The sequence below is a fragment of the Ixodes scapularis genome, unplaced genomic scaffold (genome assembly GCF_016920785.2).
Source record: "Ixodes scapularis isolate PalLabHiFi unplaced genomic scaffold, ASM1692078v2 PGA_scaffold3__209_contigs__length_174095766, whole genome shotgun sequence".
Lineage (NCBI taxonomy): Eukaryota > Metazoa > Arthropoda > Arachnida > Ixodida > Ixodidae > Ixodes > Ixodes scapularis.
This window is the reverse complement of record NW_024609868.1, coordinates 29421539-29440455: the sequence shown is the minus strand read 5'-3', so window position 1 is coordinate 29440455 and position 18917 is coordinate 29421539. Positions and strand designations below refer to the sequence as shown.

The 18917-nt window shown below is 44.6% G+C and overlaps 1 protein-coding gene across 1 annotated transcript; it reads left to right on the top strand.

The window, feature by feature from the left end:
- Positions 1 to 397: 397 nt before the first annotated feature.
- On the top strand, positions 398 to 15948 carry LOC121837162 (antizyme inhibitor 2-like). Its single transcript, XM_042292682.1, has 8 exons — positions 398 to 407; positions 4975 to 5051; positions 6658 to 6824; positions 7792 to 7926; positions 8539 to 8704; positions 9528 to 9681; positions 13371 to 13474; positions 15278 to 15948. Exons 1-8 carry the CDS (start codon positions 398 to 400, stop codon positions 15605 to 15607), a joined length of 1143 nt encoding a protein of 380 aa, XP_042148616.1. The 3' UTR covers positions 15608 to 15948.
- Positions 15949 to 18917: the final 2969 nt, after the last annotated feature.

The window sequence follows — 18917 nt, the reverse complement described above, 5'->3', positions numbered from 1 at the left end:
TGCGATTTGTTAAGGGCTTATTATGGCTGGTAAGGACTCCCTTGGCTTGTCATGCTATAACTTTAGTATATAAATTAGCAACAAAAACAACATCAACAACAAAGCAAACAAGCAAACAAACAATGCCGAGTTTCGTGAACTCCCTGTTGAACAGTTGTGCGGGAATATCTGGGGTTGTAAAAGGAACTAAAGTACGTATCAAGTCACTTGTAGTGAACATTTACCGAAGGTAAATATTACGTATTTAGAAGTGTTGGTAAATAAGAATACAAGAAAGCAGTCCCAATAAACAACACGGAAAAGCGTCTTCACATACCTATTGTACAATTCCGGTCGGATTACGAAAACACCCCCAAACACGTGAACACATGCTAGAGGATCAGACACTTATGCCAAAATGTACCAAGGTATGTATCGAGATACCCCCTTCAATATCTCCAGCCAGGCAAATATTGTACACGCTACACCATCCCTCAAGTTCCTAGTCCAACTTTTCGGATCATTTGCCTCTCGTAGGAAACAGTTGTTCAGGTCAGTTTCAGCAACTTGCTTAGAAGGACAAGAGGTTCGGTGTGGAATATATTTTCGCACGGGTTTTTATTTAGAACTTTCAAAAGATAATATCTTTCTATTCTAGAAACTTTGTTTAGAAGTAAGAAACAGTTTAATAAGAATTAGTGTGTTGTTCACTAGGAACACTTTAACACTTCCTTCAGTTTATCAGTTTAAAAAATATAGTGAACTTTCCCCTCTGGCGGAGTAAACTCGTCGTACAAAAAGTATTTAAATAAACGGCATTCATTCTCTAGTCAATTATAACACAGACATCTGAGGAAAAAATGAGTTCGTATGTTGCAGCAGACTCGAACCCAAACCAACACGCTCCGTTATCATTGATTTCAACGGTAAGTTTATTGAAAAAAAATCCGCCGCTCGTCCTCAATAAAGTTTTCTTTTTGTTTTCTCAACATTTGCAAAACTATTATTTATAACTTAAAAAAAAGAACAGTGGGTGTTAGATTTTGTCTAATTCCCACACGTCTGACTCCCAGTGACCGCTTGCTTCCCCGCAAGCTATAGAACTTATTTCTGGAAGAACGAGCTGCTCAGGCACTGACGAAGTAAACATCCCAAATTTTGAATTGCTCGAATAGTTGAATGCTCTGTTTTGACCGTGGATATACTTCGATACCAAGTGTGCGCGATGTATTCTCTGTTGAAATATTGTTAAGTAAGAAAAGATATGCAGTCCGTTTTCGACTGCACGCCGTAGCGTTGTAACGCCCCATTATGTTGCAATAATGTTTCGTCATTTTGCATTTTTTCTTATGCCAGGTTTTCAGTTTTATGGAGTATGCATTTTTTTCTCATATAATTATATGGACTTCAGCGATGTTTATATGAGCCTGAGGCTTTCTTTTTTAAAAAAAGTCTCGGGGCGTGGCTTATTAAGCTTCCGCCTCTTGCCTCGTGATTGGGTCTTGAGATTTTTATCGACTAATGCAGCAATCTCATTGACTGGGACGAGATAATGAGATGCACGGGGCTCGCCACGCCCTGCTTTTCTTATGCTGTCAGTGACTATATTCAGGGTGTTTAATTTGAAACTGAAATTTGTGAAAAAAGCAAAAAAAAAAAAAAAAAAGCCGAGTTGCAGTTTGTGCAGGTGGGATATACGGCCAGGGGGACGTAATATATAGGGGGCCAATCAACGTTCAGTCGGCTAGTTAACTGAAATATGTTAATTAACGTTTTAATGATTGAAAAATAAACATATGTTTCTAATAAGAAACTTGCGAAGCGTCATGAAAAACCGTTTAATCAATCTTTCTGAAAATTACCTATTTAGTGGCTACCGATTACTCTCAGTAAATTTCCAATTGAACCATATGCCTATTTGCACTAATAGAAAAAATTAATGAACAAGTTATAGTTAAGTATTTGGCGTTTGCGACGATTAGCTCCCTATATTACGTCCCCATGACCGTTAGCTCACCTGCACAAACCGCATTACAGTAGCTTCACGACGTAATTTTTTTCAACAAATCTGTTAAGCTTAAAAAGTCGATAATCAATGGAATACATATGATGGAAATGCGTTTGCATTGTTTCTTTATGACCCCCTTCTTACCCATTTTCATTCGTTTAGGACCCCTTACCATTCGTTTATGATCGCTTTCGTGTCATTTATTAATGCCTTTTCTTTTCGATTTCCTTTGCATGCTTCCTGCGCCTTTACCTCTGCGGCAGCAGCCAAACGACTCAAACCACTCCTTCACACTGAAAGCGGATCCGCGTTCGCAAAGCGCTTGCGAACGCGGTTGTATGAAGATCCAGTACAATTGCACGCGGACTCAATGACATCGAGTGCGCGTGATATTGTACTGGATATTTATACAACCGCATTCGCGACCGCTTTGCGAACGCGGATCAGCTTCCAGTGTGAATGAGCGGTAACGCTCTTCTTCTGTCCTGTCCTGACGTCTCTGACGCGTGGTCTTGACTTTCTTCCATCGTCACTCTTGGATACGGTCAGCCATATCACTCGTGGAAAGAACCACATCCATCGCCCGAGCGAAAACTGAGCTGGCGCCGCGCCGCATTCCAAGGCGGCGGGGCGCCTGCTCGTCTCTGTCTCCGCGCCAGCTGTGCGAGGCTCGTATTCGTCCGAAGGGCTGACGTCAGCACGCGTCACCCTCTCTCCCCGCCGCCGTGATGTGACATTAAATCTGTAAACACAATACCTCGTCACCACGCCACTCTCCTCGCGAGGTCATGCGTAGCGCTGACAAACGGATGCACGGATAGACATGGACACGTTACCCCCAAAAGTAAATAAATACCTTTACTCATACTCAAAAAGTAACTAAATACGTTAGTCGTTACTGATTCTCGAAAGGAACACTTTTTACTTTGCTTCTAAAGCAGTGAGCTACTTTTTTCTTTACTTTGACCACTAAATACACAACTACTTTTGTTTCGCGGTTTATTGTTTTTTTTTCAGTAGTCGTAGCATTGAAACAGTAGCTGCCACTCGTAGTTTTCAACAGTTATGTTTCCCCGCTTCATCTCCGGCGGCGCTGAAGAGTCGTTCTACCGACGCGCTCGGAGGAGCTGCAGTGTTGGGCTTCAGAAAGAGCTGGTGAATCTGGGATTCCCCTTTCTCTTTTGTTCTCTCTGCTTATTCTAATTTGACAATGAATTATGTGCATTTCCGCGTTGGCAACCTCCGGGTTTACATTCGGTCTGTACACGATTCTAGAATGTTCAACCGACGAACCTTATTGTGCTCGCTGGGTGAATGACATTCCCAGCTGTAGAGTTTGACTGACGTGTTCAGCGATAAGCGTTGCTATACTGTCATTCTGTTTAGTTGTTTTTCGGGTCGCCCATCTGCCTTTGCTGCAATATACACATACTGAAGTTAGACTTAAAACGAGGCTGTTCAAACGTTGTAGTACACGTTACTCCTCAAAGTTAACAAAATACCGTTTCTCGTTTCTTTTCTAAAAAAAAGTAACTAATACGTTACTCGTTACCCAGAGCCGTATATGTAGAGAGTTTGGCCATTCGTTAAGAAGTATAGGAGACAGATGAGGAGGCGCCATTGGCCGAAAGCGTGCTGGGCGTGTTCCAGGGCGTCTTCAGAAATTCGAATGTGACCAACCAGAAGCCGGAAATAATACCCTGATGGTTGTCGTGAGAAACAATCCTGATATCTGCATCGGAGTCACTCTCGGTGACTGAAAATATGGTGCACGTGATGTTTCAACCACGCTCATCCAAAATCATGGTGGAAAAGTGCGACTAGCCGAACGATCGACGTAATCCTACGCCAAGCGTCGAGAATCTGCCTTCCGAGCGGTCACACTCTGTGCGAGCCAAACAGAGTTGAGCGGCGCATTCGTTTCTTACATCTTTCTGCATGTGACCATGATCGTGCACCCTATTTTCAACCATAAAGGGTTACTAAATTTAACTCCTACGCGCTTATTAAAACGACCAAAACTGTTTCTCGCTACCACCGCTAGGGCCCGTACGAAAATGTCAGATTCAGGCCGGAATGAAAAATGCCGGTTAACCGGCATTTTTCATTCCGGCCTGAATCTGACATTTGGGTCTAGGCGGAATTCCGCCTAGACCCAAAGTTGGAGCACCAGTTTGTATCCAGCCTGGAAACGCGCAGTTCCAGCCCCAGTTTTAAACCCTGGACCGTTGCACCGCCGGAATTCCCGCTGCGCTCACCACTGCAGACTCTACAAAAGAATTTCGTGTTATGCCCTTAGCCGTTAAAACCGAGAGATCGTCGCGATTTCAGACCCACTCCGCCTGGGTCTGAAATCGCGACGATCTCTCGGTTGTAACGGCTAAGGGCATAACACGAAATTATTTTGTTGAGTCCAGTGGTGAGCGCAGCGGGAATTCCGGCGGTGCAACGGTCCTGGGTTTTAAATTGGGGCTGGAACTGCGCGGTTCCAGGCTGGATACAAACTGGTGCCCCAATTTTGGGTCTAGGCGGAACCGGCATTTTTCATTCCGGCCTGGATCTGACATTTTCGTACGGGGGGATTCTTTAGGCTTCTGGTTGGCCAAAAGAGCATGCCAAGCTCACTTTCTGCGTCTGGTGCACAACCTGGCTCTGCCCGCGCCTCCCATTAACAAAACTCTCTGTATACACGGCTCTGTCGTTACTAAAAAGTAACTTGGTAGAAGTAACTTGTTACTAGTAACGCGTTACGTACATGTCTTCGCACAGACTGACACCAGAGGGTTTTTGTGAAAACAAGCATTATCATGCTAACCCATTAAAAAAAGAAGAGAGAAAGAAACACCCTGCGTGCAATCGCTCACACGTTTGCGTTTGTTCACTATTAGGTGACGTGTTTCGAAGAACCTTGTTTATTTCGCGGAGAGTTTTCAACCTGGTTTGGCTGCGCGCAGGAATGTGTTTAATAAAACTTAATTTTCTTCCAGCTGTGAAAGCCTGCGCGGATCCCGTGGTTGTGCACACTCTGAATTCTATGGGCATTAACTTCGATTGTTCCAACAAGGTGACATTTTCATGCCAAAACGTCATCGAGTGTCATATTCATTAGCTCAGAAACCAGAATATAAAACTGGCATAACTAGAAGACAAACACGCCTAAACGTAAACACTAAGTTATCTATGTTTGTTTTAATTGTACAAATAATACGTTGACTAAAATGCAGCAAAAAAAAGAAAAACAATCGAAGACGAGGTTTTGGAGAAACAAACATACAAAATTGTTATATTCAGCTTGGATATGTTTGTTCGCGCATAAACTATTTGTGCAATCATTACATTTTAGGCCCTGCACGAATGTAGTTAGTGACACAAACACACAATAAAAGCAATTCCTCTGAGCTTCATAGAGTCAGTCGACTTCTCTCTTAGACAGCTATGTCCGTCGCAATGTCAGTCATTGGTCACAGAAGTATATAGGGTATGGGAGAGGGGGAGGACAGGGCTGTAATTGTTAAACTTGACAGTCTCAATAGATCCTTTTCAAAAGTCCGTCAAGCAACCCAGACTGTCGCTATTTCTTGGGCACGAAGTGTGTGATTGCATCGGAGTTCGCGCCGAGCACCGACACACCCCTTTTGTCTAATACGTGGTCACAGTAGTACGTGCCCAAAAATGGCAGGCTGAGATATTTGGCGCAGAAGATTGTAGACAGCGCCCACTTAAAAAAAAAAAAAGAAAAAAAAATTACAGACTAGGACCCAAGTCGCCGCCTGATTCAAAGGGTTTAGAAGCATCCATCCACCCATCCATCAGAGCCGTGCGTAAAGAGAGTTTGGTCAATGGGAGGCGCGGGCAGAGCCAGGGCGTGCTCCAGACGCAGAAAGAGTGCTTGACATGCTCTCTTGGCCAACCAGAAGCCGAAAAGATTCCCCTAGCGGTGGTAGCGAGATACAGTTTTAGTCATATGTATATGGTTTTAATAAGCCAGGAAGAGTTAAATGTATAGTAATCCTTCATGGTTGAAAGTAGAGTGCACGTGATATTTCGATCATGATCACTCAGAAAGGTGTAAGAAACGAATTTGCCGCTCAACTCTGTTTCGCTCGGACAGAGTTTGACCGCTAGGGCGGCAGATTCACGGCCTTCGGCGCCTGGCGTCCCGAGATTATTTCGATCGTTTCGCTAGTCGCACTCTTCCGCCATGATTTTGGGTGACCGTGATTGAAACATCACATGCACCGTATTTTCAATCACCGAGACGGTTACTCCGACGCACTTATTAAGTTTGTTTCTCGCGACCACCGCCAGGGTATTATTTGCGGCTTCTGTTTGGCCACATTCTAATTTGCGAAGACGCCCTGGAACACGCCCAGCGCGCTTTCGGCCAGTGGCGTCTCCTCATTGGCGACCTATACTTCCCATTGATTGACCAAACTCTCTGTATATACGACTTTGCCATCCATCCATCCACCCATTCAGCCATCCATCGGCATATTATGTACATAAAACGAACCGCTTCCCGTGAATGTGCAGACGGACAAGCACAAGTATACTGGACGCTGAAAACTTATCGCGGAGATCAGGAAAGAGTCACGACAAAATAAGCTCTATTTGTTCAGGCTATCACTGTTCTGCCTGTCTAATCGTTACCGTCTTTTTCTTTTTTTCAGAATGAGTTGGAAGCGGTGCTTGACATCGGCGTCTCGCCGGAGCGCATCTTGTACGCCAGCCCGGTCAAGTGCAGCTCGCACCTGAAGTTCGCATCGGAACGAGGCGTCACACTCATGGCTTTCGATTCGGTCGAAGAACTGGCCAAGATAAAGGACGAGAACGCCAGGTATCTTGAGGCAGCCATGGGCATGGGCGTATAGCCACTAAATAAGCTACGCTTTAGAGTATCGATACTCCAGCCATCTTGGTGCTTGAAATCATAGTGTCTAGTTATCTGACGCTTTATCTCAAGTCACAGGAAACGGTTATTCGTCCTCCAGACATGTTAAACAGTTCGCGATAGAGAAAAACGATATCACCTGGGCTTTCTAACGCCGCATCTAAAGCTGAGGAAGTCACACTTTTTAATTGTGACGATCGACCGTTGCGTCTGCTTTGCATTAAGCACAAAGATGGCGGCACCATTAGCATATCTGGGAACGGAGTGCTGATACCCTATAAGCGTACCTCATTTTGTGGCTCTAGGCGTAGCCATTTAGCAATTCGCTCGATTTTTGTTATGATTGCTTGACTTCAACAATGCAGTGTGAGGGTGCTGCGGTTTGTAGGCAATAATCCGCGTGTCACCCTTTCGGGCTTTGTACAGGTTCGTCGTTGTTGTGAGTTTTAAAGTACAGTTTGCTAAAGGTGTCGATTGCGACGTACCCAGCACTCATAACATATTCTGAAAATTGACTCATAGAAGGTATATAACCCCCAAATAAACCTGAATAAGATAATTGATAAATACACAAAAAATAGAATAAATATCCGAGTTTCTCATTTTACTGTGAACGTCAGCAAATGAAATAAATTCCAAATGATTTACTTTTGCCGGTCGCCCGTTGCTCGAATGCGATCGCCGTGGATCTCGCATTCTACTCATCTTGCAGCAACAGTAAGCAAATGATGCTCGAATTAAGGAAAATGAAGGTGAAATCGGTGAATATCGTCAGATCATTAGTTACACATCAAGTTTTATGTAGGAAATTACAAATTCGTGTAGTAGGTGCAAGTGAATGGCAGTAGTCCGATATTGTTTTGTTTTGTTTTTGATTTTATACATACGCATAATTTTGAATATCTCTTTCTAGATTGCTGCTGCGTGTGGACGTTGTCGACAATACCAACGAGGTGTCCACGCTTACGAAATTTGGGACGTCAGCGCACGAGGTTGAGGGTGTCTTGAACCTAGCGTTTAAAATGGGCCGGAGAGTTGTTGGAATCTTGTGAGTGTTTTATTAGACAAGTTGACAATGCAATGATATTACCTTTGAAAATTACTGCTTACAAACGCTTAATAAATGTCCTGATTACATCACGTGGCTTGGTTTAGCCGTGTGGAAGATTATGCATCTGGTGTTCTATGTTTTCCTAAAAATTTCAGCCTGCAGCGTGCAGTTAAAGGATGTCATTATAATATTTCACAGAAGCAAAAGCATACCTTCGAATTTCACGAGGCAAGAGTCACCACTAAATGTTAATGTTTAGGGAACTTTCAGCACGCTATAGGAGGAAGTTTTAATTTCGTTCGCTTAGTTCACTATATTAGAAAGGCTAATGCCACCATACATATAACGAAGTTTGCTTTTTCTGACTCATAATTCAACACGTTTTTAAAACCTAACTCTCGACAGTTATTTTTCTTCTTAATCTCGCGACAGCAAATAGAACGTAATATAAAATACGATCCCCGTTGAGGGTGGGATTTGTGACGATAGTTGTGGCTAAACGTTTCCTAACAACATTTCGGAATGTTTCTTACCTATCTAGATACGGACACCCAACTCACACTTGCGGTCTGCTGAGTTTCTGCATATTAACCTCCAGTTTTCCTTCAGGTTTCACGTTAAGTCAGCCCGCCATGACCCGGACACCTTCACCCTCGCAGTCAAACATGCGAAGACTGCTTTTGACATCGGAACTCGGCTGGGATTCCGGATGACGGTTCTCAGCATTGGTGGTGGATTTTTGGGCGGAACAAGAATGCAAGATTCGTTCTTAAAGGTAGTTATTTTCCACCATAAATGAACTATTAGACAAAAAGAAAAACGATGAAATTAGAGAACATAAAATAATGTTCAGCCTGAAGTTGTTGTAGTTAATTTATAGTAAAACAGGTGTTAACGAAACCGAGTACCTCCAGGAGCCTACCCACGTTTACACAGCATGGTGGGACAACACTGAAACAGTAATCTGAAGAAATGGTAAAAAAAACACAGGCGAGCTTGTGCAAGTCTGCGTTTACCCTTTTTATGTTTGTGCAAGTTTCTAGCTTTTTTCATTTTAGACTGAAATATTCTTATATTGTTTTATAAGACCAAGAGTATTTACTAATTGCTTTTTTTTTTTTGGTCAAAACAACATAACCTTTGAAGATACTGCCGCGGGAACTGGTCTGCAGCATTACCAAAAAAGAACTTGTCTTATTATGCTCGCACTTATTGCTTCGTGGTTTCTTCTCTGGAATTTTGATATGCTAATGCATCGCTCTGATTGGCCGCAGAGAAATAATTAGATGCTCGCTACTTGCCACGTTACGCGTTGTTTTATTTTTCGCACATCCGAAATTGGAAGTGCTGGGTGTCATCTCATGTAAGTTACGCAATTAAACACACCGGGTTCTGAAAGCCGATGTTCATGAAAAAGAATTAGCTTAAAAGCATAAATATCACTCTTTAAAACTGTAGAAGTTGTTCTTTAGTTGAACATATGTTGCCTCCCTGGGGCCTCCAGAAGGTTCTATTTAGATTTTCCTTCTACTAGCATCGACCGCCTTTGTGCTTTATTGTTGCAGTATGACGCGCGTTTTTTGGTTTTTTCTTTCGAGGTGTGTGAGGCAATTCGGTCGGCCATTGACATCCACTTCCCGCCGTCGGAAGGGCTTGAGATTATTGCTGAACCCGGACAGTTTCTTGTTACCTCTGCCTATTCCCTAGTCGTCAAGGTCCTTCACAAAAGAAAGAGATCAGCAAAAATCGGTGGTGAGTATAAGCTTTTCTCTAACGATTATAAGTTATCCCGCATGCAAAATAATTCGGAGTCACCGGATGGTGGACGCATGCGCAACCTTCAATATTCTGGTCAAGAGAGTTTCTGCGCGTGCTCAGAACGCCCAGTAGAGAAAGCTTTCAGAGAGCAGAAGGTGATTATTGGAATGGTCGTTAGCTAGCTTTCAAGTATTAGTTTCCTTGCAAGGCTTGGTGATAAAAAAAGCGATGATTTTGTCTTTTGAAACCTATACGGTAGAAAAAATAACATGAAGCTTATCTATGATGCACATACTATCACATTAAATTCAACACATAAAGGGGGAAATTAGTAACGTTTTGCGAAGAGCCGAGTTTTTTTTTCCTTTTAATACGTTTTTTTAGGTGAATACCAGTATTGTGTGCTAAAATCTTTGCCTTTAGTATCGTGCCCGTTAGAACAACACAATTGAGAGCGTTGTATAGCGGTGTTCGTGAAATGCCTAAATTTCGCCTCGTCCTCAAGCGAGACGTGGCGAACACTAAAAGACAGGCTGAGCCAATTAATTGTTACATTCACGTCACGTGACCACGGGATCACGAACTCAACTCTCCTACGTCACGTCGCGGTGGTGGCGCGTCGGACGCACTCCCGGTCTGAAGTGGTGGGCAGAAGTCGCGGTGCGAGACATGCATTCATGCGCTCTTTTGGGAGAAACCAGACAAAAAACCTGCCTTCTCGTCAAAATGCTGCGACGGAACTGTACCAAGAGAGTCTGGAAAGGTTTGAAGATCAGTTTTCATGTGTTTCTGCCCTTCCGTTCGTCCGAGAACGTGAATAGTAGCTGTGACTAGGGCAAACCAGACGCTGTCGAACTACGATTGCTTGTGCGGGCACCACTTTGTGCTCGCCAGATGTAGTTGTTGTGTTCCAACATGAACGAGAGAAAACCACAAAGTTGTCCGGACCACCCGCGGGTTCAGTGCGTCTTCAAATTCACACGGCCGCCTGATCGTTCAAACTGTCGTCTGCCCTTTCGAACCTGTCTGCTTTTTGTCGTCTGCTCGTTCAAGCAAAAGCGGCCCGTAGACTAAATTTTGACCCGGCGATTGCAATAAGAAGTAATTGCAGGCCACAAAAGACTTAAGTTGGCTCGGTGTAACAGTAGATACAAGATGCTGATCATTGGTACCAGTAACCATCACCGACTTGTTACGCTTGGTCTGTTTCCTATTCCGTTTTTCAGTAGCGACGTCGATCATCGCCGCTACCTTCTACACTTTTGCAGCACGAGCGACATTACGACCGAAAATAGCTGGAAGAATCTCATCATGGTTTTGGCGTCCATTCTGCGGCGTTCATGCGAATGAATCGCCGCACGTCATATTATTTACGCAAAGTTTAGCGGCGTAACGAACCTTGATAATTTCGGTCAGGTGATTAAAGTGGTAAGACATTGCTATGAGGACGTGGAATCGACAATTCTAACGCGAAAACGAGTATGCAGACTCACACAGACGCCGACAACGTGACATTCCAATGGTTTGTTGACGCGGGACGCGGTGCTTCTTGTCCGCACTCCATTGCGCATCCGTTCGAACTGTTGTCTGCTCTTTCAAACTTGTCCGCTTTTTGTCGTCAGCTCGTTCAAACGACAGCGGCCCGTAAACCAAACGTTGACCCGGTAATTGCGATAAGAAGTAAGTGCAGGCCTCAAAACACATTTGAAGGTTGGTTGAGGTAAGTAGGCTAAGTGTAAACAGTAGATACAAGAAGATTTTGATCATTGTTTCCAGTGGCCGTCACCGACTTGTAATGCCCGATTCTACTTGCGGTTTTCAGTATCGACGTCAACCATCTGAGCCACGGTCCACGCTTTTGCAGCCCGAGCGACGTCGCGACTGAAAATAGCGAGATGAATCTCATCGTGGGAGTCAAGCTTTAGCGCCCATTCTGTCGCGTCCACGTGAAATGAATCGCCGTACTTCAGATTATTCACGCAAAGTTTTGCGGTGTAACGAGCCTCGTTAATTTTACTGAAGCCGCGCAAGTAGTCAGACATGGTTAGGAGGACGCAGAATCAACAATTCCAACGCGAAAAAGAGCACGGGGACTCACACCAACGCCGACAACAACGCAATTCAATGGTTTGTTTATGGACGACTTCAAGCTTCTCGCCCACCGTCCACCGCGCATGCGCGGCGCCGGTGGTGCCCACTAGGGGCGCTCCGGTTTGTTTGTAAACATGAGTTGGTGTATAGGCGGTGCGCGCGTTGACGTATAGTGCCAGAGCTCTACATACTGGGAGAGTTTGGGCGATGGGTGGAGGCTGTCGCCCGCTAGAACAGGTGGACTTTACGATGACACGAAATGGAAGATCTTGCTTTCGGCCACTCTACTTACGTGCTCTAGGCCAAAGACACGATTAGTAGTTGTTTTATAAACACAATTTCTTGTACTCTGACATTTTGGTATGCCTGCAATTGGTCACTATATTCAAACACTGGCCATCCTTTATTGACCTCTAAAAACATACCTTACGAATATTTTTAGTTATTTTGGTTTTCAAGAAAATTAGGCTTTCCCAAAACAAAAATGAATTTGGCGATTGAGCGCAAGGGTTCGCAGCGCCTCTCCTAGATGGCTCCCGTCACGGCACTGAATTTTAGCGGTGGTCACTTTTGTGACATGATATTCGAAGTATTAAAAATTCACTTTTCACAAAAGAGGAATAAGTTTAAGCGCATACAATTTTGAGAGATCGTAACAGATAGGTAAGTTTGAGCTGTTGACTACGTGTGCAGCGCCAAAAACACTTACATTAGCGATAACACTTTTAATACAATGGCGAGTCACAGCATACTTTGCGTGCCTAATCCAGAGTGGGCTCGAAATTCGATAACGCAAAATGGCAGAGGTAAGGTGCCGGGTCCCGGTTGCCTTACTTCCAGCTGTGGTTGCTGGATTGTCGGCATCTTCAAGAGAATGCCAAATTCTACCAGTATAAAGGGCTCTGCGTAGCGCACTCTACCACCCTGTGTCGACAAGGATGATTCGTGGAGTCCACCGTAGTCCACACCAGGCTGAAGCGATGTAAGGAACGATCGAAACCGTCGTACTGTACGGAGGAAGAGTTCTATGGCCGCAGGAATCTCGATTGTATGTTTAAGTACGATCTTTATGTGTGATCACGGAAGCTATGTGATGCAAAACGACGTTTTAATTCAACTTGGGAGATAGTGAAGCTTGCTGCTTACTAAAAAAACAACAACAAAGCACTGAAATGAAAGTTACTTTTGTAGCAAGGACGTTGATGATTCTTCGATAGCTAGAACGAGTAGTTTGCTCCTTTGTAAATAATAAATTTGCTGCATCTTGTTGGAACGAAATGAACGGAATTGCAGATCCTGAAAACGATTTTTATAAAAACTCTGGGAAATATTTGTATGCGAGAGGGTTATATTCGCCTCTGTTTTCGTTCCTGTCGTAGTCGAATTTGTCTCTCTCTTCGTCTCGTTCGCTTCCTGTTGCTCGTGTTCCTCGGAGTCTTCTTCCTTTCCCTTTCCCACGCCGGGATACCGGCGTCGGGGGTCGAGTTGGTCGGGGCTCCGATCATACAATCCGGTCGAGGTGTGGAGGCATTCCTACGCGTCTTCGCCCCTAAAATCTGCTTACAATCTCACATGTATGAAATGCATTCTAGGTGTCATCTCGGACCCCACTGAAATCTTCATCAATGAAAGCAATACCAACACTATTTCGAGATATACTCTGCCTAGAGTGGGTGCCAAGATTCATCCCGTTAACGTAAGTAAATGAAACAAAACCGAACCAAAGTGCGGAGTTATGCAAATTTGACTTTGTATGCCATTGCGATTTGTGCGCTTATTGTTTAATACTCAGGGTTCATGCATTTGTTTACATTTGAACCTAGACCTGTTGAGGACTATCGTAGACCTCAGGGGTCAACAATAGTGCCCTGCTTTGGTCAAGTAACACTGTCACGATTCTATAGCAAGACAGAACAAAGTAGATGATGCGTTTATTTATACCCATAGTGCAGTTTCTATACGCCTGGTGGACAATTCACGAAGCTCAGAAGATAGCTCCTAATAAGCGGTAAACCCATTGTCGTAATCGGGTCTCCGATAGATCTGTACCTGCGCCGATTAACGCGTGCGGAGAGCAAGCTCTCACTCAGTTCTCACACCCGCCATCGACACTGTCCTCGTCGTCAAATAACTGCAATAACTAGATAGGTGATTGCTTAGGGCTTATTGACGTCGTCCGACTAGAATCAATAGACATTTGAAGTCCGGTCTACGGGCGCCGTCATGTCGAAGCGTGTACATCGCCCGGTCTGAAAGTCTTGCAATAGAGCCGCTGACTAGATGGGCACGGCAGGGTGTTTTTTTCTTTCTTGGCCGGCCTCGAGAACGCGCTCGTTGCCCTACGTTGTGCCTTGGCTGCGCGTGGACACTCGAGGCTTGCGAAAAGCCGAAGCGTTGTCGAAGGTATGTAGGGAGCTCTTGCTTGGACGCGGAACAACTGCCTGCCGTTGCCGTCCTGTCAGTGATCGTGGTCTTGCCGAGGCATGCTTGCGGTTACCAGCAGAGCGCTAGGGACGGGAGCAGAACGCGGCAAAGCGCTGAAAATCGAAGGTCACGAGAGAAAGAACGAGAAAATATAGAGGGGATAGAAATCTGGAAAAAGAAAACAGACGATAGGTTGAACTTGTTCGTTTTTGCCGCAGCGAGTTGAAGTTGCCCGAGTACTTTTCGACTTTATTTTATTTTATACAATGCGCGACGCCGGTGTTTTTGTGCACAATAAAAAAAAAAGAAAAAAAAAAAGAGAGAGAGAGAAATGTTATAGATACAGATTTTGGAAGTCATGTTTTTCTGCATCTTTGTGAATATATCAATGCTTCGCCAGCAATATGGTCCCGCCGGGGCCACCATGTGACCACCAATGTCTGTGTCTATGCCCCGCTGGCCGCAATGAATTGGACCTTTCCCTCTAGATTATTATGTTAACTTTATTCGGTTACCAGACTGATCCTTCGCGTGTATGAATGAACGAATTGACGGTAGGGGCTATACCGTTGGCATCGGGCTACAGCTTGCCCCCACCCATAGCCTCGTCTATGCTCACAATGCCTGACAGTTCTATGACGGAGCCATAGAGTGCCCAGTCGCAGATTTAGAGCGCGAGGATCTGGTAGCACAGAACATTTCTCGGGGAGCCTGGTGTTCAGCGCACAGCTTTTGCAGCGGCGAGGATCCCGAAACATGGTTTTCAAACCCGACGAGGAAAGAAGCGGTAGCCCGAGGAACGTGAGAAGCACGAGCGGACATTGCATCGCTCGGGATAAGTGTGTCTCGGCGTCTCGCCGCAGCGGGGCGCCTGTTACGTGACTCTTGTCTGCCGCTCTACCTTTTCGCTTTCAGCGACCGCACCTCGTGGCGATCTGCCAGGCTTTGTCACTACAGAGGAGGCTATGCCCCAACTTTTGGTCAGACTAATTGTTGAGGCGCGGTTGCTTACAAACGGGTATAAGAGGTCGGACGGCTCACAAAACTCTGTCGTCCCGCGTTCCGTTACGTGCAGCCCCCCTTTGACCGGCCTCTCGACGTACTCACGACTGTCTGGGGATCTTCGTGCCATCCGGGGGACTGCGTCATCGCCGGGGAACTTCTCTTTGACATAAGCATCGGGGAATGGCTGCTCATTGACAACATGGGTGCCTACGCTGTGGCCAGAGCCTCGGGGTTCAACGGCCACGGCTTCCCCCCGGTCAACTACATCAGCACCTCGGCGAAGCTGTCCTCAGTTCAAGGCATCCTCGATTCGACGGTGATGCGAGGCGGCTACGGCCAGGTTGAGCAAGCGATCAAGGCCCGCCAGCAGCGAAGGACGGAGGCCGATGAAAAAATGTAGCGAATCAAACAACGAGAGTACATTTAAAAATAAGATACAATCTCCCACAATACGAAAGACCCGTTTTCCGAAGCCGTTTACGCAGTGGGACTAAAGACACTTTTTTTCAGATTCACTTTATTTTTAGCGAGAAAAAAGAACAAATGATCATTTATTTTCTGAGCCTAAGCAATGTGGGCATTACCAAAAGCGACTACGGACTGAAACTGCCTCACCGAATGTTCGAGACTGAATTCCATAATGTTGGAGACTACAGTACACCATGAAAGAAAGAAGTCCGTGCTTTTATTTTTGGTATTTCATTTTTTACTTGAATCTCGTAATAAAAATCCCCAACCGTCTGCGGCGTTTATTATTGAGTGTATTACTTTGGCGTAATGTTTATTATGTAATACATTACTTTTGCGGTCCAGCAATATCTTTTTTTGTAATAAATATTATTGCTACGAATAACCTCATAAAATTGTATTAGTTAAAGCAGCGATATTGGACAACATCATATTCCCTGTTTACGCCATGCATTTTATTAGACAGCTGGCTCTTAGGTTCGTAATACGCACTAGTATAGCGCGCGCTAAGAACGTCCTGCTCGAACCTATCATTTGTGCGTTACGTTACGAGTGGACATCTCGCATGATCGTTTTGATTCCATTTGCCAGAGCCGCAGAATTCCGCGTGTTTTTATAGCGCCACCATGCTTCTCAAAAGAAATATTCAAAATGAATACATGTCCAATCATTTTATTTTAGATTGAACTAAGCCGCAGCTGGCTGGTCAAGCGCGCTTTTCTGCGGGGTACGGAGGCTACGAGTACGAGTGCCTAGCCAAAGTCGATCACGCTGAGGGTGTGATCGAGTTTGGTTACGGCTTAGTTCAATTTGAAATAAAATGATTAGAAATGTTTTCATTTTGAATATTTATTTTGAGAGGCATGGCGGCGCTATAAACACGCGGAATTCTACGTCAATATTCCCGTGGAAACGGCACATTTTATCAATGCTATCGCGGGAAGAAATTCATGACGATCTATGAGCTTGCGTGCTCGTGTTTCGGTGTCCAACAGTTGAGCTCTTTTTAATGCGAAAGCATTAACTGTCTCATGGAGCGAGTTGACGTCATCAGTCTGAAGCGCAAAAACGGCAGATAGTTTCCTTGGTTCCATTGGCTGGAGCGCGTCGACGGGGCTCCCATCAGCCGCTGCGCTCGTCAGTTTCCACGACGGCTCACCCCATGGCGCTGCGTGTCCATCAGCGCGGACCGTCCGAGGTCACCAGGGGGACACTAAGCTACGTTTTCAGAGTACCGGAACTCCCACAATACGCGTCTGATCACGTCAGGGGCCGCCGTCTTGGGTCCGCGCGCAAATGGAGGAGTGACTGTAGCTGAGCCAAGCCGAGCTGTAGCCGTCGACTGCTACAGGTGTCGCGATCGCAACTGTGGCAGCGAATCAAAGTCGTGTTGTTCGTATCTCGACGTAACACGGAAAACGCGCGTGCTGAGTGACGGACTTCAGCGTGCGCGCGCAGTAAACAGCAAACAGCAGCAGGAAGAGGATCGCTGGACCCCAGATGCTGGCGTTGAAAAAACGCGATGATGATGATGATAGCGACTCACGTGACTGCCGCTGTCCAATGATGCCGCAGAGAACCAGATTATTGTTGAATAGAGCGACTGTATTGCCGGCAAAATGCCAAAGGAAAGGGATGCGGTACTCTGAAAGCGTATTTAGTGACTCTAGGGAACACACACGCTGACCGGCGACGAAAAGTAGGCAGCAGACGAAAAAGGGAGTGGACGAGCGGCGTGCGTGCTTTCGCATTCACAACTCACAAGGAACGCTTATAGCGTCCCTTAGCAAAAAGAGGCCGTACTTCAAACGAAGTTGAAATATATTTAGTACGAATATTCATTTTGTATTTATTCTGTATTATTTTGGCCGCATTCGAAATACGCGCGTAATGTACTCAAAATACATTATAAATATGAATCAAAAAATATTTTAGGTATACCAAAAATTTTATTCCTTCCCACTCAAGATGCCATTTGTGGATAAAAACCGGTTACACAATTTGTTTTTATTTTCGATTTTGTCAGCAATTGGTGTCCCTGCGGTATTTGAAGGCACTACTAAATACATCTCACAAAGCCACATTAGAAACGAACACAAACACAAACACCATGACGCACTGAAGAGCTCATTCACAGTCCCGTTGACTGCTCTAGAGCCTTATATAGCCTACATATTGAAGGTAATAATTTTTTCGGTGACCACCTCTGCGCTTATTAAGGTTACAAGTATTCGATCTTCTCCTCGGGAGTCTGTCAAGGGGGAAACAGTGTTTTGAAGTTCGTGGACGATATCTCTTACTAAAAGGCATTGGTACAACTAATAAAAATTCGGCACAGTCCCTAAAACAATATCCACACAAACGGCTCATAAAATACATGTTATTGCTTCTCTGCGTAGCACCACTCAGGGCGAAGCGAATCAAGGCAGTTTCTTCACTTTAAAATACTGTAAACGACTTTATTTTCGTGAGGACCTAATTCTCTCAAAGTTGGCGAATCGCCTACAATTCCGAAAGTAGGTCCCGTGAACAATTCCGGCAAAATGTAAAAACATTAAAATCTATATTGCGATCCCAGCGCGTCGCGAAAATTAGAATTTGCGAATTATTCCAAAACTCCAACTTTGACCTAAATCGCGAAATATTGAGCCCGCGAAAAATAAATATTTTACAGTAGTTGTTTTGCCTTTCCTTTTTAGTAGTTGACTATTTAATATGGTAGTTAATGCATGTCACTGTATTAGAGTCACTATTCACATCACGTACAATGGTGAGTATACACGTTCAGTGAACTAACATTGTGCTAACAAAACCACGCCAAACGTCTCTGTTCACAGCACCTGCTGAAGCTTTCCAGCATCAGCAAATGTTGTGGTTGTAGTTCCCGAACCCCGTTTGTGATTGGTGTGCAAGGAACTGATCAGGTGTGTTCTGGATAGAAAAAAGGAAACAATAACATAAACTGGGCTGATTTATCAGTGCGATGCTGCGCAATTCAATTGCCAAACTAATCAAATGTATTTAGGCGCTTCAGTGTACTCCATATCTGCTTGAAGTGAACTTCAGAAGGGGAGCTTTTAAATATCTTGGTAGTTTAAGTCAAACTACCAAAGTATTGCAGTCAAAAGGTACTTAGAGTATAACACAACAGTATTTACGATTTTCAGGTATTTTAAGAGTATTCTGCACGTATTCTTGATTGCTTCATTTTTTTAGGGTTGGAGTATATTTTGCATGAATTA